Here is an 18,928-nt window from a genome sequence, read left to right as displayed (position 1 = left end):
CCTTTTTCATTAATTGCAGTAGGACAATACACTTATTACACAGAGTACAACCAAACAATATTTTTCTAAAATGGGTTTAAAAAATTTAAATAGACAATATAAAATATCCTACTTATTACACATAAGTAAGTGTATTTCAATTTTAATGATGAAGATGAAGATTAATATTTTACATGAATTTATATTAAAGGAGTTTGCATTAAAATATCCCTTAATCATCTATAAAATAGAGAATCAGGAATATAAAACAAACGAAAATTGGCCCAGTGTTTTACACTGGATGTCTGAGGGGAGGAAAGAGATTGTGATAAGTTGCCTGTATTCATTCTGCTTGACCTGATCCCTGAGTATCCATCATTTTATTCATGGCATGGATGACAAGACCTGTTCATAATTATCATAGATGTAAATGGATTAAATATTACAATTATAAGTTGTAGAGTGTATAAAGGCATTAAAAAGGCAAGAAACTACTACATGTTCTCTACAAGGGGTTGAGTTTATATCTAAGTAAAGTTGGGTGGATATTGAAGAATAAAATAAGATATCCCATGCAGATAGAATCCAAAGCGAAAATAAATAGCCATATTTACACCAGAAAAAAATGAATTTAAAATAAGAAGCAACAAAATGCAAAAGGATAATTATAAAAGGATAATGGAGTAAAATAAACCAGAGATAATAAAATTTGAATTTTTTTTCTATTTTTTGGGGGGGATATTTCTTTGGATTTATTTGCAAACAATTGCATCACTTTGGAGTTTTCTTTATTTTATTTATTTAAAAAAATCAATGACAGTTGACTGCATTACAATTCTTATTACACACATACAGCACAATTTTTCATACCTCTGGTTGTATATAAAGTATGTTGACACCAATTTGTGTCTTCATGCATGTACTGTGGATAATGATGTCTATCACATTCTACCATCCTTGCTAATCCCTTGCCCCCTCCTTTTTCTTCCCACCTCTATGCCCTATCTAGAATTCATCTATTCTTCCCATGCTCCCCATCCCTAACCCACTAATCAGAGTATCCAAATATATAAATAATATAGAAAGATTACAGTGTCTCTTTTTTTTTCATTGGATATAATAATAATACAGTAATAAAATAATACTAGGAGAATTTATTTCTCCACTTTCAGCTATGGATATATTAAGCAGACTGAAAATTTGTGAAGAAACAAGAGTTAAAGTGCTCCTTAGAAAAAGCAGGCCCAATAGACATCTACCGAAAATTCCAACAAACACTGAGACTGCACAATCATGTCATCATCACATGGAATGCTCTGCAAAATGCATCATATGACCAACTACAGCCAAGTATAACAAATGTTTTAATTTAAATCATACTATCTTTTTCAACCTAAATACAAACAACAACGACAACAACAAAACTAGAAATCACAGGAAAGAGATACTTTAGACACTGTAAAGTTAATAACCTACCTTGGAAAAAGTAAAGGATCAAGGGAGAACTCATGAAGAAAATCTAAATGTTTAATGAAATAAATTCAGATGCAACATACAGAAAATAAACAACAAAAAAAAAATGGATACAGACAACCAGAATGAAGCAGTGAGGTTATACCAAGCAATCCTACATTAAGAAAAAAGAACTCAAGCACCCTATCAGTACATCTCAAGAAACAACAATAAGAAGGAAAACCAAAGGAACTGGACAAATGTTTTAGAAGGAAAACTGATAAAGAGTAGAATGTAAATAAATGAAATTGAGACTAACACAAAACAAACAACAAATAAAATTAAGAGCCTTTTCTTCAAAAAGATAAGAAAAATTGACCCATCTGGATTTAGACTAAATTCAGGGATAAAAAGACGTAACTAAATGAAAAAAATGGATGAATAGGGATCAGGAATATAGCTTAATGGTTGAACATTGCCTAGCATACACAAGATACTGGGTTCAAACCCAGTACTGAAGAAGAAAAAAAATAATTAATGAGAATTAATCCCACATGACACCTCAAAACTACAAAAAGTCATCAGAGATTTTTTTATGAGCAATTCTCTGTCAGCAAGATTGATAATTTAGAAGAAATGGACAATTTCCTGGGTGCACATAATTGATTAAGAACCAACAGTGAATCAGGAAAAAATAGAAAATTTGAGTAAACCAGTAAGAAGCAACAAGTTTGAATAAGTAATGAAAATCTCTCATCAATGAAAAGCTCAGGAGAAAATATTTCCCTTTGAGTTCTAAAGAGATAAAAGATAAATAACTCTTCTTAATTTGTTCCCAGAAATAAAAAAGGGAGAAATTCTTTCTAGCACATTCTATGAAGTCAAAAATTCCCTGACACTAAAACCACACAAGGACAGTATTGGCTGATATCCATAATCCTCAACAAAACTCCAGCAAATCAAATGCAAAGCATGTTCAATAACTTTTTCAATATTATCACATGTGATTATTCTCAGGGATTCAAGAATGTGTCAATAATAAATTGTGTCAATAATAAATTAATAATAAATTGACACATTCTTGAATCCCTGAGAATAATCTCACATGAATATATATATATATATATATATATATATATATATATATATATAGAGAGAGAGAGAGAGAGAGAGAAGTATATGATTATCTCCATGTATGCATTTCATAAAATAAAAACACTGAACATGTAGGAATGGAAAGGAAAGCACCTCAGTATCTTGAAGACCACATGGAACTAGCCAGTTGCTGATATTATACTAAAAGGAAGAAAACGGAAATCTTCCTCTCCATGATGTGGAACAAGGGTACCCACTTCCTCCATTTTTATTCACCAGTCAGAGCAACCAGGAAAGAATAAGCAAAAAGGACACCTGAACTGGAAAAGAAGAAGGGAAACTGTCACTGTTTGTAGATACCATGATATTTTACATAGAAAGTCTAACAGGTTTCATCCAAATACTCTTAGAATTAATGACAATGCAGCAATGTTACAGAACACAAAATCAAAATAAAGAACAAGGAGCTTTTCTTTATGACCAAATGAAATCATCTGGAATGCAAATAGAGATAGAAGTACCATGCACAAAACCAACAAATATAAATAAAAATCTTGAAAAAAAATTAAAAGCAAATTGAAAAAAAATCCCTAAAATGAATACTGTGAAATATTAATGAAATAAATTGAAGTCACAATAAAATGTTTTAAAAATCCCATATTCCTAGGCTGGAAGAATAAATAATCTTAAAATGTCCATGTATTCCAAATGATTCCTAGTTTGAAGGCAATTCCTGTGAAGATACCACCACACTGATTCACAGAACTAGAAAATGTTGCTCAAGATTTATACAGAAACACACACACACACACACACACACACACACACACACACACACAATAGCCAAAGCCAACATGACCAAGAAGAGCAAAGAGGAAGTCAGTAGGCTCCCTGATTCAAAATACATTACAAAGCTACAGTAATCAGATGAGCTATATCAGCCTAAAAACAGATCCTCAGTCCAATGGGACAGGATAGAGAGACAAGAGATGAGCTCCTATGTCTCAAGCCACATGAGGTTCAAGAGAAGTGCTAGGGACACACATTAGGGAAAAAGTCTTTTTGACAAAAAATGCTAGGAGAAGTGGATGTCTGCATTCCAAAAGACAACACTGGTCCTCTCTCTCTCTCTCTCTCTCTCTCTCTCTCTCTCTCTCTCTCTCTCCTTAGTTACTAAAATCAACTTGAAATGGATTATTAAAGACTTTCATTGGGAGATTTGAAAATAAGAAACTACCAGAAAAATACGTAGGAGAAATACTTCAGAACATTGAAATGGGAAAGGATTTCACAAGGAGACCTCAGTGGCATAAAAGAAAATTATAAGTAGATAAATAAAATGATTTCAAACCATTGGTTTCTACAGAGTAAAGTAAATGCTCATCAGATTGAAGAGACAACCTGAGCAGTGGAAGAAAATATAAGGAACCTGTGCCTCTGACAAAGGGTGAGTGTTCAGACTCTATAAAAATGTCAAAAATCAATAGCTAAAAGTCCTACATAACCCATACTAGAAATACATGATAGATCTACTTTGACATTTCTGGAAAGAGTCATAAAAGGAGAACAGAAAAATTAAAAAGTATTCAAATCACTCATCACCTGGGACAGACATTCAAATCAAAACCATAATCAAATGTCATCTCAAAGGACTAAAAGGGACGGTTACCAAAAACAACAACAAACCAAAGAAAAACAAGTACAAATGAAAACAAGCTCAGGTAAAGACATAAACAAAAGGGAAGAATTGCACTCTGTTGGTGGAATGTTGTCAGAACATGCATTATGGCAAAATAAAATATAGATCTGTAATGATCTCTAGTCATCCCTCTGCCTTGTACCTACTCAAAGGGGATGGAATCAGAAGAGATTGAAGAGACTTCTACACTCCAGTGTTATTGGCACCACTGTTCAAAACAGCCATAGCTGGAAGAAACTTAAGGGCTCACCAACAGGTGCAGGTATACAGAGTATTCTATATACGTACATAATGGAATCTGATTTGCACAGAGGAAGCAATGAAATGCTTTAATTTGGGGCAACATGGGTAGAACAAGAGATCGTTGTGTTATTTGAAACAAACATATAAATATATATCTATAAATGTCTCTCCAGCTTTAAATATTATATCATGAGCAGTACATAGCAATTAATAAGTTTATGTTTTCATGTGTCAGATGAAAATGAATTTATTAACAAAAACAAAGAAGTTTTAAAATAAAGTACTGCCATGAAAAATAGATTTTGGGCAACAGACACCATCAGCATAACTAGAAACAGTCATGCACATATGGCCACTGATATTCAACAATCGTTTCAAGAATACAAGTTTGGCAAAAGATAGTATCCTTAACAAATGGTTTTAGTGTATCTAAATAGCCACATGCAAAATAATGTAGTCAGACTTTCTAATGATATCATATAGGTATATCAACTTAAAATGAATTAAATATTTAAACTAAGTCCTAAAAAATACAAAAACAAACAAACAAACAAAAAACCCTCAAAAACACAATGGCCATAATTTCTTGCTGGCTTCTAAGAGTCGAGCAAAAAAAAATAAAAGTTGAGTGAGATTATATGAAACTAAAAATCTTCTAAATGGCAAAGAAGCGATCAGCACAGTGAAAAGGCAAGTGACAAAATGGTATGAAATGAAATATTTACAAAGTGCTAACTATTGTGAACAATATTTCAAACATACAAGGAAGGACTGTGATGACACTCAGTGGTAGAACACTAGCCCAGAATACATAAGGCCCTGGGTTAAATCCCCAGCACCACAAAAATAAATACATAAGTAAATAAATAATTAATAAACAAAAGTCACACCTCAATTGTTACAAAATCAGTTATTTATAAATTATCAAAGGAACTGACTATACTTCATGCAAAGAAGAAAATGGCCAAAAGGTATGTAGAGAAGATGTTCAACATCACTAACATTTAGGGAAATACAAACATAAAATATTTTAAACACAGGAAGGTGACCACTATTCACTGAATAAACAGCATCAGCTTGGCCCTCAGCTAGAATGATTTCCTCTTTGTTATGAGTGAATCATTAAACTTCTCAATGAAAACAGAAGATAATTTGGGCATATTCCCTTTGGGGCATCTGCTGTGGGGTTCCTCAACAGTTCCTTCAGGGGATGTAAACAGTTTAAATTTGCCACATTTACAATTCACCCAAGCTTATGTTTGCTTATATTTTGGTAAGAGAAAATTTCAGAAATTATGAAGGGTATTTTGGGCATTAGAACCTAGGCTATCAAAGGAAAGTCTGTTACTTGGTACGAGACATTTAAGTTACCAAAGGAGAAGTAATAAGCGGTTCTTTACTATCACATGTAGAGATCTCTTATATTTATTAATGTCTAATGAAGTAAGAGTTCTTCCTAGAAATTTAAATCCAAACTACTTGGAAAAGAAGAAAAGTGGAAAATATTGAATCTATGTTTACTACACAATAAGTGTGCTCCTTACTGCATGTGTGTTTACATGCTGATGATGGAGGAAGATCGTTGAAAATAAAGATAATCATGAATCAACACAGGGTAAGAATACAGGACATTTTCCACTCTGTGGGGTCTTCTTTGTTTATATAGTTGTAGAAGGACAGTAAAAGTCACATTTCTGCCACACAGTATTGTAGTCTTTTCAGATGGCTACTTATTTCATAGCATTTCTTTTAGGTTTAATGGCTTAAGAAATCCTAAAACATAAAATTGAGACTTGATTCAATTTCCTGGGGAAGGGTGTTGCTTGGGGTAGAGTCCAATGACACAGTGAAGTTAAAATATTATAGGAAACAGGAAAACAGTGTGGCCAATTGAATCCACTCTGGAGGGAGATCAGGCACTGAATGTTTCTTCTGTTGATTATTATGTGGGAAATTCCAAAAGGTGAAATAACTTACACAAAAAAGTTTCTGTACTAAGGGTTTAATGAATGGTTATTATGATTTCTCTCTTCATTTTCAGATACAGAATTTGCTGATGAAGCCCAAGATAATTTGCCGTTTCTATCATCAATTGAGATTGGATTTGTAGAGGTAGATCTGAAATAAATTTATAACTGATTTTATACTATTTTCAAGAATCATAGTTGTTTTCTCTTGGTAACTGATTCCTTTGAACATGTGTTAATATTGGATATATTGAAATAATATAACATTTTTGTAGCACATGGATGACATCCCTGTCTCAAGAAGAACTTAGCTGAAAACAATTTCCTCAAAGCAAAATACCCCTGGAACAGAAAATGGAAATGTAATTTTTGATAGTGTATACATTTTTTTCTTTTTCACAAATAACTAAATTCACCAGGCTTTTTTACTCTAAAGAGTAATTCAGGACTATAAAGTGTTGGTACCAGAAAAAACATAATAATCCTGTGTGATTAAATGCATATTATCCCCAAAGAATACTCTGTAAAACAAACTAATTCACCATATTTTTAACACAAAGCTGTTTGTTTTTATTTTATTATTGTAAAATAAATACTAGCATACAGATTGTTCACATGAGTATTTTTTGTCAAATCATTGAATGCAAATGTTGAAAGATGTAGAATTCTGAATCTATTCCAAAATTTGGCTCTGACATAACATCTCAAGTATGTAGATATCAAATATATATATATATATGTATATAAAATATGTATATTTATCAAATATATATTAAATTATCAAATACACATTTATGAATATATGAAATTCAAAATACATTTGTCAAATATATATATTTATCAAATATATTTTTTGAAAATATATAACATATAATATTGGAAAAGGATCAGAATTCTGCATCTTTAAACAAACATACACATTTTTGCTTTAATGTTATTTTATATGGAAAGAGCTAAGGGAACTAAGTAGTACAATAACAATGAGTCCTGATCATTTAAAGAAACTGGCAAAAGTTTGTTTACTTTGTTAACACTCATAACTTCCAAATGATTCCTCAGTGATTGAAATGATAAGTTGATACACATTGTCTTTTGCTGCTGAGAAATTTTACATTCTAAAGAATATATTCATATACATCTATAGGCACAGTTCTTGTTCCTTCCAGTCATGGTGCTGTTCATTCTTTCTTACTAAGGTCCGCTGTCACTCTATGATCATCTTCAAGTGTGTTCCATGAGATTTCAGCATGAAGAATGTCACTGAAGTAACTGTATTTGTGTTGAAGGGCTTCACTCACAATCCTGAAATGCAGATCTTCTTCTTCCTCCTGTTTCTAGCAGTTTACCTTTTTACTATCATGGGAAATTTAGGACTGATTTTATTGGTCATTGGGGATTCCCGGCTGCACAACCCAATGTACTATTTTCTGAGTGTACTGTCTTCAATAGATGCCTGCTATTCCTCTGTTATCACTCCAAATATGTTGATAGACTTTTTGTCAAGGGAGAAAACCATTTCATTTGGTGCCTGTGCAGCCCAGATGTTTTTTGCTGTAACCTGTGGAACCACAGAGTGCTTTCTCTTGGCTGCCATGGCTTATGATCGCTATGTGGCCATCTACAACCCACTTCTGTATTCAGTGAGCATGTCACCCAGGGTCTATGTGCCACTCATCTTGGCTTCCTGTGTTGGTGGAATTCTGCACGCTATAACACACACCACAGCCACTTTCAGCCTGTCCTTCTGTGGATCCAACATAATCAACCACATCTTCTGTGACATCCCTCCTCTCCTTGCAATTTCCTGTTCTGACACTCGCCCCAACCAGCTATTGCTCTTCTACTTTGCTGGCTCTATTGAGATATGTACTATACTAATTGTCCTGATCTCTTATGGTTTCATTCTGTTGGCTATTCTGAGGATACGTTCTGCTGAAGGGAAGCAGAAAGTCTTTTCTACATGTGGCTCTCACTTAACTGCAGTGTCTATCTTTCATGGTACTGTTCTATTTATGTATGTGAGACCAACATCCAACTATGCTTTGGAACATGACATGACAGTGTCTATATTTTACTCCATTGTTATTCCCATGCTGAATCCCATTATTTATAGTTTGAGGAACAAAGATGTAAAAGAGGCAATGAAGAGAGTTTTGGGGAATAATTGGGTAATCAATACAATCTATTTTTCATGGTAAATATTCATTGAACAAATTGAGAGTAATGTTTGACAGTAGTATGAGAGTATGCAAAAAATATTTGTTTCATTTTTTAGTGTATTATCTTTCTTGTGATTATATGCTCAGTCCTCTCTTGTGTTATTTTAACTATAGAAATCCTGCATCATCTATTTACAATGATCTTACTTCTATATGTATATGCATATACATAATTCTATATAAGTGTACAAAATCCAATACAAACTTGCATATATTTACATATTATTTAATATTCTATTTATTTGTATTGATCTCTCTAAATTATATTTTAGTTGCAACTATAATTTTTTATATAAATAGCATCTCACCAACTTGATCAAGCCCCATGCTAATGCAAAAAGAACACACACAAAATGCCACAGAATGTTTGGAAATTTTCCAGGATGCCATAAGTAACTGAATCCAGTCAAAGCAATCTACTGCATTTTTATGTCTATGAGCAATCTACCCAGGTTGTTGTTTAGATACCACAGATAGCATGCTTGAGTTCCAGGGTCTGATCACTGACCTAATTCATGAAGATGAATTTTTTTCTCTTTTATTCTGTCTTCTAATATCATAGGCCTAATCTCATCTTTAAATTCCTCACAGATATTGATACTAGACTATTGATATTTTCAGCATTTTTCAAGATTAAACTTAAATACAAGTAATACAAAAGAAAATTTGTTAAGATTTAATGTACAACTGGATGAAAGCTTTTGCTCTTGCCAGAACTGAGCACACAGGGGTCATTATGAGATTGCCTACAGGCCTGGTCCCTCCTTGGCTTTGGCTTTGTTCTTGATGGCACCACTCTGTGAAGCTCTTGAAGATGGCACCCCTCCTAATTACCCAGGTTCACGAATGAACATTCCAGCATCTCTACTGTGCTCACCTTTAACCCTGCTTCCAACACACCAAATTTTCACTGTACAGATATGTCCTCTTAAATTTCAGTTCAGTGATATGTTTTCCTTTCTTTCTTCATCTTCCTTTATTGTTTTTTGAATTATTTTGTAAACTCATTTTCTCCCTCCAGAGTCCCCTTTGTTCATTACCTGTCGCAAGATATTATGTTTATAACATAGAATGCAACCTTAATCTGTGTCCCTAAAATGGGATTAGATTTTAAATAACATTGTAAGAGACAAATACAGAGTACCTCCTACCACATCGTAGTCTTCCACAATACCTTAAAGACTACCTTCCCTTGGATTGCGCTCTCATGTGACATTACATGATTACTCCCTTCAAGTATTAAAACTAAGTCCTGATGATTGGCATTTAATATCTGTGTATTTCCAGTTGATGCGAAGCAGGACTGAACTTGTAGATGTGTGTGTGTATTTGTGTCTCTGTGTGTGTGTGTGCTCATGTATTATTAAGCATGCAAGAATTCTTTAAGCACAGTTTAAACCTACCAAGAACTTTATGCCTGTACATTTTCAACTCTGCATCTACCTCATAGTAATCACAACAATAGTGAAAATATGCCACATAGTTTTAAAAATAGCTACAATATACATCTGATGAATTAATGACTGTTAACCCTTAGGACATTGGGATAACACACTCATACCAAAGAAAGTAAAAAAGAAAGAAACCTCTTAGGGTTAAAAATGGCTTGAAAAAAATCAAATATGAAGTCATTTTAACCATTCTAAAAGCCCTAAATTGACAAAAATTTAAAAGTTATTTTATATAGGTGTTGAGAAGATGAAGTTAAAAAACAAACAAGTCTTACCTTGTGCTGTGAATAGAATAACAGGGGTTGTGGGAAAATATTACATTTCTAATAAATTTTTGTGTTCAGTGTAATCACAGGAGAATCTCTAGCAAAATGAAGTAACATAGAATAGTACAAAACCACCATGTGAGGAAGGAAATTTGCAGAATAAGACATTCAGTAATATGTCAAAAATATTTACTTAAATCCTCTGTAAATTTATAGTATATCTGCTGAAGAGTAAGTAAATTTCTATTTAACCAATGACAAAGTGTGGACAGTGTTCACACGGGGGAAAGGAGAAAACTGGGTGGGATTTGAACCAGAAGTCACACAAGGAGAAACAGATACACAATGAACTCCAATTTTATAAAATATGATATTTATGTGTAAAATATGATTAACATTAATACATAAAGGCCATCACACTTTTATTTAATATCCATTAGGAAAAACAAGTACATTAAATTATAGGAAAAAGTCTACTTTTATTGTGCCAGAAGCGGTGGCACATGCCTGTAATTCCAGGGGCTCCAGAGGCTAAGGGAGGAGGATCTGGAGTTCAAAGCCAGCTTCAGCAACTTAGCAAGGCACTTAGGAACTCAGCGAGACCCATAAAAATGGGCTGGGGATGTGACTCAGTGGTTAAACACCTCTAGGTTCAATCCTCTGTTTAAAAAGAAAAAACAAAAAACCCAAAACAAAAAATGTATACTTTTATCTTTAATATGTAAATAGTTACCAGAACTCTTAAGTATAATCCCTTTAGTATAATCTCTTTAGTTTATTAATTTTAAAAAATATTAATTTGAAACACAAATTAATGTAAGCCCACCACGTGGGAAACCTCTATAAACCCACGACTATCATGTCTAATGAAAATGCAATTATTTATTGCATGTAAAAATATATAATTTATTATCCAGAATGCATGTATATTACATAGACAAATTATAAAAGTAGGCACTACTCATACAGGATAAAAATTATATCTAAACTCATTTAAAGATTCTTTATTGAAATGAAATTAACATGTCTTGAGGTGAATTATTTTAAATTAAAAGGAATGATTGTCAATTATATTTGTAATGCTTTATAACCAATCAACTTTAGAGCTGTCATTTCCTCCAGTGAAAGTTAATTTCTCCTCATCCTCACTTGGCTCAGCCCTTCTAATGTGCTATCCTTTATTTTTCCTTTCTGTATAATTCAAAAAGAATCCATGATAGAGGTGATCTTTGTTCCTTAACTGATTTGAATTAGTATATTTTATAGATTCAGATCTGTTATCATTTGTATTGGTACTTCATTATTCTTTTTAAATATTCATTGCATAATATTAAACATGAGAGCTGCAGTTTTAATAATTTCAAATGTATAAAGCTGAGCTGTTAACTGTAACTCAATGTTTCACAGCAGATCTCTAGAACACATATTGTTTCAGTAATTGAGTCTTCACATCTATTAGCAACTCCTCATTTTCCCAATGCCCAACCCTTGGAAACTACACTCTACATTCTGATTTCATAATAAGTGAAAATTATGAATTATTTTTCTGTGACTATTTTATTCAGCATAACTTTCTCCCAGTTTTCTGTGATATCACATATTAGAGGACATATTTTTTAATACCTTTATTTTGTTTATTTATCTTTTTTTTTTCAAATGTGGTGCTGAGGATTGAACCCAGGGCTGTATACAAGCCAGGCAAGTGCTTTACTACTGAGTCACAATGCCAACCCTTTGTTTCTTTTTGGGGGGTTACTGGGGATTGAACCCAGAGGTTCTTTACTTATCAGCTACATTCCCAAACTTTTTTCTTTTTTCTTTTTTTAACAGAGTCTTGCTTAGTTGCTGGAGCTGGCCTTGAACTTTCAATCCTCTGGCCTAAGCCTTCTGTGTCACTGGGATTACAGACATGCACCATCATACTCAGCAGAGTATATCATTATTAAGTCTTATTAATATTCCATGCTACCTGAACAGACACTTCTCAGAGGAGGACATACAATCATCAACAAGTACATGAAAAAATGCTCACTATCTCTAGCAGTCAGAGAAATGCAAATCAAAACCACCCTGAGATACCATCTCACTCCAGTAAGATTGGCAGCCATTATGAAGTCAAACAACAAGAAGTGCTGGCGAGGATGTGGGGAAAAAGGTACACTTGTACATTGCTGGTGGGACTGCAAATTGGTGCGGCCAAATTGGAAAGAAGTATGGAGATTTCTTGGAAAGCTGGGAATGGAACCACCATTTGACCCAGCTATTCCCCTTCTCGGTCTATTCCCTAAAGACCTAAAAAAGAGCATACTACAGGGACACTGCTACATCGATGTTCATACAGCACAATTCACAATAGCTAGACTGTGGAACCAACCTAGATGCCCTTCAATAGATGAATGGATAAAAAAATGTGGCATTTATACACAATGGAGTACTACTCAGCACTAAGAAATGACAAAATCATGGAATTTGCAGGGAAATGTATGTCATTAGAGCAGATTATGCTAAGTGAAGCTAGCCAATCCCTAAAAAACAAATGCCAAATGTCTTCTTTGATATAAGGAGAGCAACTAAGAACAGAGTAGGGAGGAAGAGCATAAGAAGATTAACATTAAACAGGGACTAGAGGTGGGAGGGAAAGGGAGAGAGAAGGGAAATTGCATGGAAATGGAAGGAGACCCTCATGGTTATACAAAATTACATACAAGAGGAAGTGAGGGGAAAGGGAAAAAAAAACAAGGGGGAGAAATGAATTACAGTAGATGGGGTAGAGAGAGAAGATGGGAGGGGAGGGGAGGAGAGGGGGGATAGTAGAGGATAGGAAAGGCAGCAGAGTACAACAGACACTAGTATGGCAATATGTAAAACAGTGGGTGTGTAACTGATGTGATTCTGTAGTCTGTATACTGGGTAAATATGGGAGTTCATAACCCACTTGAATCAAAGTGTGAAATATGATATGTCAAGAACTATGTAATGTTTTGAACAACCAACAATAAAAATCAATCAATCAATCAATAAATAAATATTCCATGTTGTATATATACATTTTATTCATCCATTTAACCATGAGCATATATTTATGTTGCTTCCCCTTTGGCTATTTCTAATTATGCTTTAAAGAAAATGAGGACACTATTATCTCTTTGAGTCCTAACTCCAGTTATTTTGAACACAATCCGTAAATTGGTTGGCTGGCTCACATTGTACTATCAGTAAGTAAATGAATCCACAGTTGGACAGAAATTGTCCCTGATAATTAGTGGATGAATTCCAGGCCTTTGTTTAAACTCTCAGATGCTTTAGGGATAATCTATTACTTGCTTGACTTCTCCTTGGGGAGAATCTCAATATGTGAAAAAAAATCTATAAAACGTCCTCCCAAATGCCATGTTAAGAAAACATGAGGGAATCAAGAGAGCCCTTACATTACAGGTAACAAAGACTGCAGATTTCATGAAGTGTTATAAGTGAACAGTATCTACAGAAATGGCCACAATATCCCCTGGCTTTGCAATCTAATCACAGTAGTTATCCATCCATTGCAATGCCTCAAATGCAATGAGATCTCATTTTTTTCCTTCATATTATTTTTTTTTAATATTGAATATATTTAAATGGTTGGAGTATCTTTGAAACAGATGGTGTGAGGTTGAAAAATACTTGAAACTAAATACATACACATATATAATAACATTATATATACACATATGTATACATTGATGTGTGTATGTGTGTATGTGTATGTGTGTGTTTGTGTGTGTGTGTGTGTATGACAGAAGTTCAAAGAAGAAAGGGGAGATGAGGAGATGTGAATCACAAAATAACTTTTTTTTTTTTTTGTAAAAGGTAGAATTTGAATTTCTTGGTGCTGGTAATTGAATCTGAGGCCCTATTTATACTGGGTAAGTACTGTACCACTGAGTGACAATTCCAACACAAAAGGCTGAATTTGAAACTGCCAACATTTAGGCTTTAATTTTGAAGTTTTTCCAGATACTTATGTACTCACTCTAGGCTTTTTTTGCCACCCTTTCAAAAGTAATTTAAAATTTAATGATTATGTAAATTATATATAAATGTGATTCATTTCTGATCTCTTAATAAGGAAATGGGAGTTTCCACTTTATACTGAGAGATGAAAAGCCTGTCTTGAAGATTAAGGAGACAATTTTAAGTCCCCAGTTCTACACTCATGGTAAAATATTCTTTATTTTGGAGTGATATCTGATTCAGTTTTTCATGGTGTATAGGGTTAAAAATGAAATTCTAGGATTCAGTAAAGAAAGCACACTATGAAAAAGCAGATTGTTTTGTAGACCTGTAATCCCAGCAGCTCGGGCAAATGAGGAAGGAGTATAGCAACAACCTCTTGAGGCTGTATACAACCTAGTGAGACCCTGTCTCAAAATGAAATATAAAGACAGAATGCACCAGTTTGTTCTAATTTGATCAGACTACCTCATACCCACCTCACGTTTTTGCATGTATTATATATCAGATTTGTTGCATATAAGCAAGTATGTCTCAATAATACTGACTGTGTACCCAGGGGAAGATTAATATTTTAAGTGATTTTGAATCATGATACCTTAAATTAAAATGTTATTAAAAATTTTAAAAATATAGATGGTAGGTCATCCAAAACCATAGCTTAGTTGATCCAATTTAAGTCATCAAGTTTGGGGCATTTGCAGAAATCAGGACAAATTACAAGGATATATCCTACCTTGACCTGTTCCTTACCTAGTCATCTTCTTAGTCTGTCAAGTGAAGTTCTGAGCAGTGTCCATGTACATCTGCAAGGAAAACCTTTTCAGGTAGGTTGCTGTTGCCACATAAGAAACAAAACAGTAATATCATGACTGTAAATCTGAGAGCTACTAATGTGAAGTATGTGCACATTGAACAATTTAATTACCTTCTGAACACATTTGGAAGGATAAACTGGTTTTGCATCTGAGAATAAAGGGTTTAGATTAAATTATTTGCATGGAATTATATACAAGAATTTAATATGCAAATGACAATATCAACACATGTACACTTTCTTCTGGTTTGTTTCTTCAAATAAGAACAATTACCATGATCACTTATAGTTTTCTATTCATAACTTCCAAGTGTGCTAATACTTTCAGCTATACCTGTGAAAATTTGGATTTCAGAGGACTATGTATTAACTATGCCTTAGTACTCCATTCCACTTAGGGTTCTTAGGATCTTTCTCTTTTCTTAACAGTAGTGTTAGTTGTATATTAGCCCAAGAGATTTGTATGCAATTGAAATAAAAATATTAGAAATTTTATTTGGTTATTAGAAACTTATATATAATTTACATAAATACAATGTCAGTTTATTAAATGTAATTAGCAAATATCAGTATGTCATTGCAATTATATAATATCAAAGAATAATACAATTATATATTTATTCAACAAAAATAATTTTTAGAATGTTTAATCTTTGGTCATTTTTGCCTCATAATTCTGTATAAATTCTTCAATATCTCTGTTTATTCATTTATTTACAAATCTATCATTATCTATTTATCTGTCTAGATTTCTCAACTTTGGTACAATTTGTTGGTGTGAATATTGTTTGGGACAAGATATTCTGGATCATATATGATCTTTACCATTAAATGCCAGTAGCAGTTCATCTCCTAGTTGTGAAAATCAAAATATCTCCAGACATTGCACAAAGTTCATTGGTGAGTCAAATCATCCTAGATCAAAACAAATTTATATCAGTCTCAATTTCTTTATATTTTTATTTGTAAAGATGTTTGTTTTTTAATATTACAACATCAAAACTAAGGATTTATCTTATCTGTATTAGATTTGAAGTATTAAACTCCATATGATAATATTTGTAATCTACTGACATTGCTACTCTGTGTTTCCAATATAGATTTTCTAATAAAACTGAATGGAAAAACCTAACCTCACAGCTGTGCATGAATTCATTCTGAAGGGCATCACCTCACGCCCTGATCTGCAGGCTCCACTGTTTGGGCTGTTCCTCATCATCTACATGAGCACACTGGTGGGCAACTTGGGCATGATCATCCTCACCAAGGTGGACTACAGCCTGCAAACACCCATGTACTTTTTCCTGAGGCACCTGTCTATTACAGATCTTGGTTATTCTACAGTTGTGGGCCCCAAAATGTTAGTAAATTTTGTTGTGGATCAAAATACAATTTCCTATCACTTTTGTGCTACACAATTAGCTTTCTTTCTTGTGTTTATTATTACTGAACTTTTTATTCTGTCTGCCATGTCCTATGATCGCTATGTGGCCATCTGTAAACCTCTCTTCTACACTGTCATCATGTCACAGAGGGTATGTCGTATATTAGTGGCAATTCCATATCTCTATTGCACATTTGTGTCTCTTCTAGTTACCATAAAGATTTTTACATTATCCTTCTGTGGCTACAATGTCATCAGTCATTTCTACTGTGACAGTCTCCCTTTAATAGCTTTGCTCTGCTCAAACACAGATGAAATAGAAGTGGTAATTCTGATCTTAGCAGCTTTTAATTTGATTTCCTCTCTTCTGGTCATCATTGTGTCCTATGTGCTCATCCTCAAAGCCATTCTCAAGATGAAATCTGCTGAGGGCCAGCGCAAGGCTTTCTCCACCTGTGGATCCCACCTGACATCAGTCACAGTGTTCTATGGGACTTTGATATTCATGTATGTGCAGCCCAAGTCCAATCACTCTTTTGATACTGATAAAGTGGCTTCCATATTTTACACTATGGTCATCCCTATGTTGAATCCTTTGATCTACAGCCTGAGGAACAAAGATGTAAAGTGTGCCCTAAAGAGGACCTGGAATAAGATACGCAACGTATTTTCTTGAATGTTATGTAGTCTATGAATCATAAATCAAGTTTGGTTGTGAACCTGTTCTGTTTCCCTCTAAAACACTAAGCAGAACTGGGCTTGACATATCTTCAAAGATTGGCCTACCCATTGCTGAATACTATAAATATTTAATTGAACAAAATGCTGAATGATTTTGCCTTCCTTGAAGGGGAGAGATGAATTATAGTATAAAAATTAAGGAAATTCTGAATAAAAGGGCTTAGGGTCTACAGACTTTAAGGTGTATAAAGTAGGAGAATGAGAATGAGTAATATGCATAGAAAAGGAGTTGTTGTGGCTCTGTAATCTTAACTATGAATCGTATTTTCCATTCACATGCTTGTTTTTGTATGTGTTGTTCTTTGATTTTAAAGTAATTGCTCTGCTTTAGGCATATTTCTTTGGCTTTTGCATCACAATGATTTGAAGGAATCAGTCATAAGAAAATGCCTTAGTACCCCATTCCACATAGGGTTCTTTGTATCTTTCTCTTAACAGTAGTGTTAGTTGTATATTAGCCCAAGACATCCTTTTAACATATTTGGCTATTTAGTCCTACAGATTCAGTGCTGTATATAATCTTAGCTGTATATTGGAGTGACTGCACCAATTTAAGCAGAACTTTTAAGTTACGTCCTTGAAAATTCTGGGTTTTGCTCCATCTTGATTCATTCATGCTTGTGTCTAATGGATATTTATTCTACTCAACTTAATGTAAGCATACTTACTTAATGTAAGAATAATTCTGTTTGAAAATATCATCCATTTATTATTGTATTCTTACCTAAAGGACATTTCTCTTATAGAATAGGCTTATATTTCCTTCTCTCTCTCTCTCTCTCTCTCTCTCTCTCTCTCTCTCTCTCTCTCTCTCTCTCTCTCTCCTTGCCCTCCCCATTTCTGATGACTTTCCTTAGGTTTGGTACATGACATGGCTAACCTCCATTCTTTCATAATCCCACTTGGTGGAAGCAAAGAAAGATAGCCCAACAATTTGAACCATATTATAGAGAACCATATTATTATGAACCATAATAGAGAGTAACATCTTTTATATCTCTCCCTATATATAATTGTCATCTCTTCTGGACACACTTTGTCTGTAACCCTCACTAGCATTATCCACCTTTTTTATTATAATTTTATTATTTCACATTTGTAGCATTTGGTCTGTTTCCTTGGAACATCATAATATAATAAAGTCATCTTTTAGCCTATCAAATATAAATAAAAAATATTTCATTGGAATACTAAGAACAGATGTATATTTTCATGTGTAGGTATGCATTTCTAAAAGAGTTTATACAGTTTATTATATTATATAATAAAATTTTAGCAACTGGTTTATATATGCAAGAATTATATATATATATACATATATATATGTATGTTTATATATATATATTTGATACTGGAGATTGAATCCAGTGATGCTTAAATATCCCTCAGTACTTTTTTTCCATTTTATTTTGACACAGGATCTTGCTAAATTGCTGAATCTGGCTTTGAACTTGCAATCCTCCCTCTTCAGCCTCCTGAGCTGCTAGGATTATAGGTGTGCACCACCATGCCTGGCTAAGAAAATGTTTTATTTCCCCCCCCAAAAAAAACAAAACAAAACATATGTTCAACAGAAAAAATTGAAATGTTTTTAATTAGTAGTTTCTGAGTACAAATTCTGG

At 33.4% G+C, this 18,928-nt stretch overlaps 2 protein-coding genes across 2 annotated transcripts; both read left to right on the top strand.

Annotated features, from left to right (window-relative positions):
- Positions 1–7,587: 7,587 nt before the first annotated feature.
- On the top strand, positions 7,588–8,633 carry LOC144254202 (olfactory receptor 5T7-like). Its single transcript, XM_077797221.1, has one exon. The coding sequence runs from the start codon at positions 7,683–7,685 to the stop codon at positions 8,631–8,633; it is 951 nt and encodes a 316-aa protein (XP_077653347.1). The 5' UTR covers positions 7,588–7,682.
- Positions 8,634–16,299: 7,666 nt separating this feature from the next.
- LOC113177088 (olfactory receptor 8K3-like) lies at positions 16,300–17,241 on the top strand. Its single transcript, XM_026381615.2, has one exon. It carries the CDS (start codon positions 16,300–16,302, stop codon positions 17,239–17,241), a length of 942 nt encoding a protein of 313 aa, XP_026237400.2.
- Positions 17,242–18,928: the final 1,687 nt, after the last annotated feature.

The sequence above is a fragment of the Urocitellus parryii genome, chromosome 4, assembly GCF_045843805.1.
Source record: "Urocitellus parryii isolate mUroPar1 chromosome 4, mUroPar1.hap1, whole genome shotgun sequence".
NCBI lineage: Eukaryota > Metazoa > Chordata > Mammalia > Rodentia > Sciuridae > Urocitellus > Urocitellus parryii.
This window is presented reverse-complemented; position numbering and strand designations above follow the sequence as displayed.

Excerpts from the sequence above, each read along its gene's own strand:
- LOC144254202 (XM_077797221.1), top strand. The coding sequence starts at position 7,683 with ATGAAGAATGTCACTGAAGTAACTGTATTTGTGTTGAAGGGCTTCACT.
- LOC113177088 (XM_026381615.2), top strand. The coding sequence starts at position 16,300 with ATGGAAAAACCTAACCTCACAGCTGTGCATGAATTCATTCTGAAGGGC.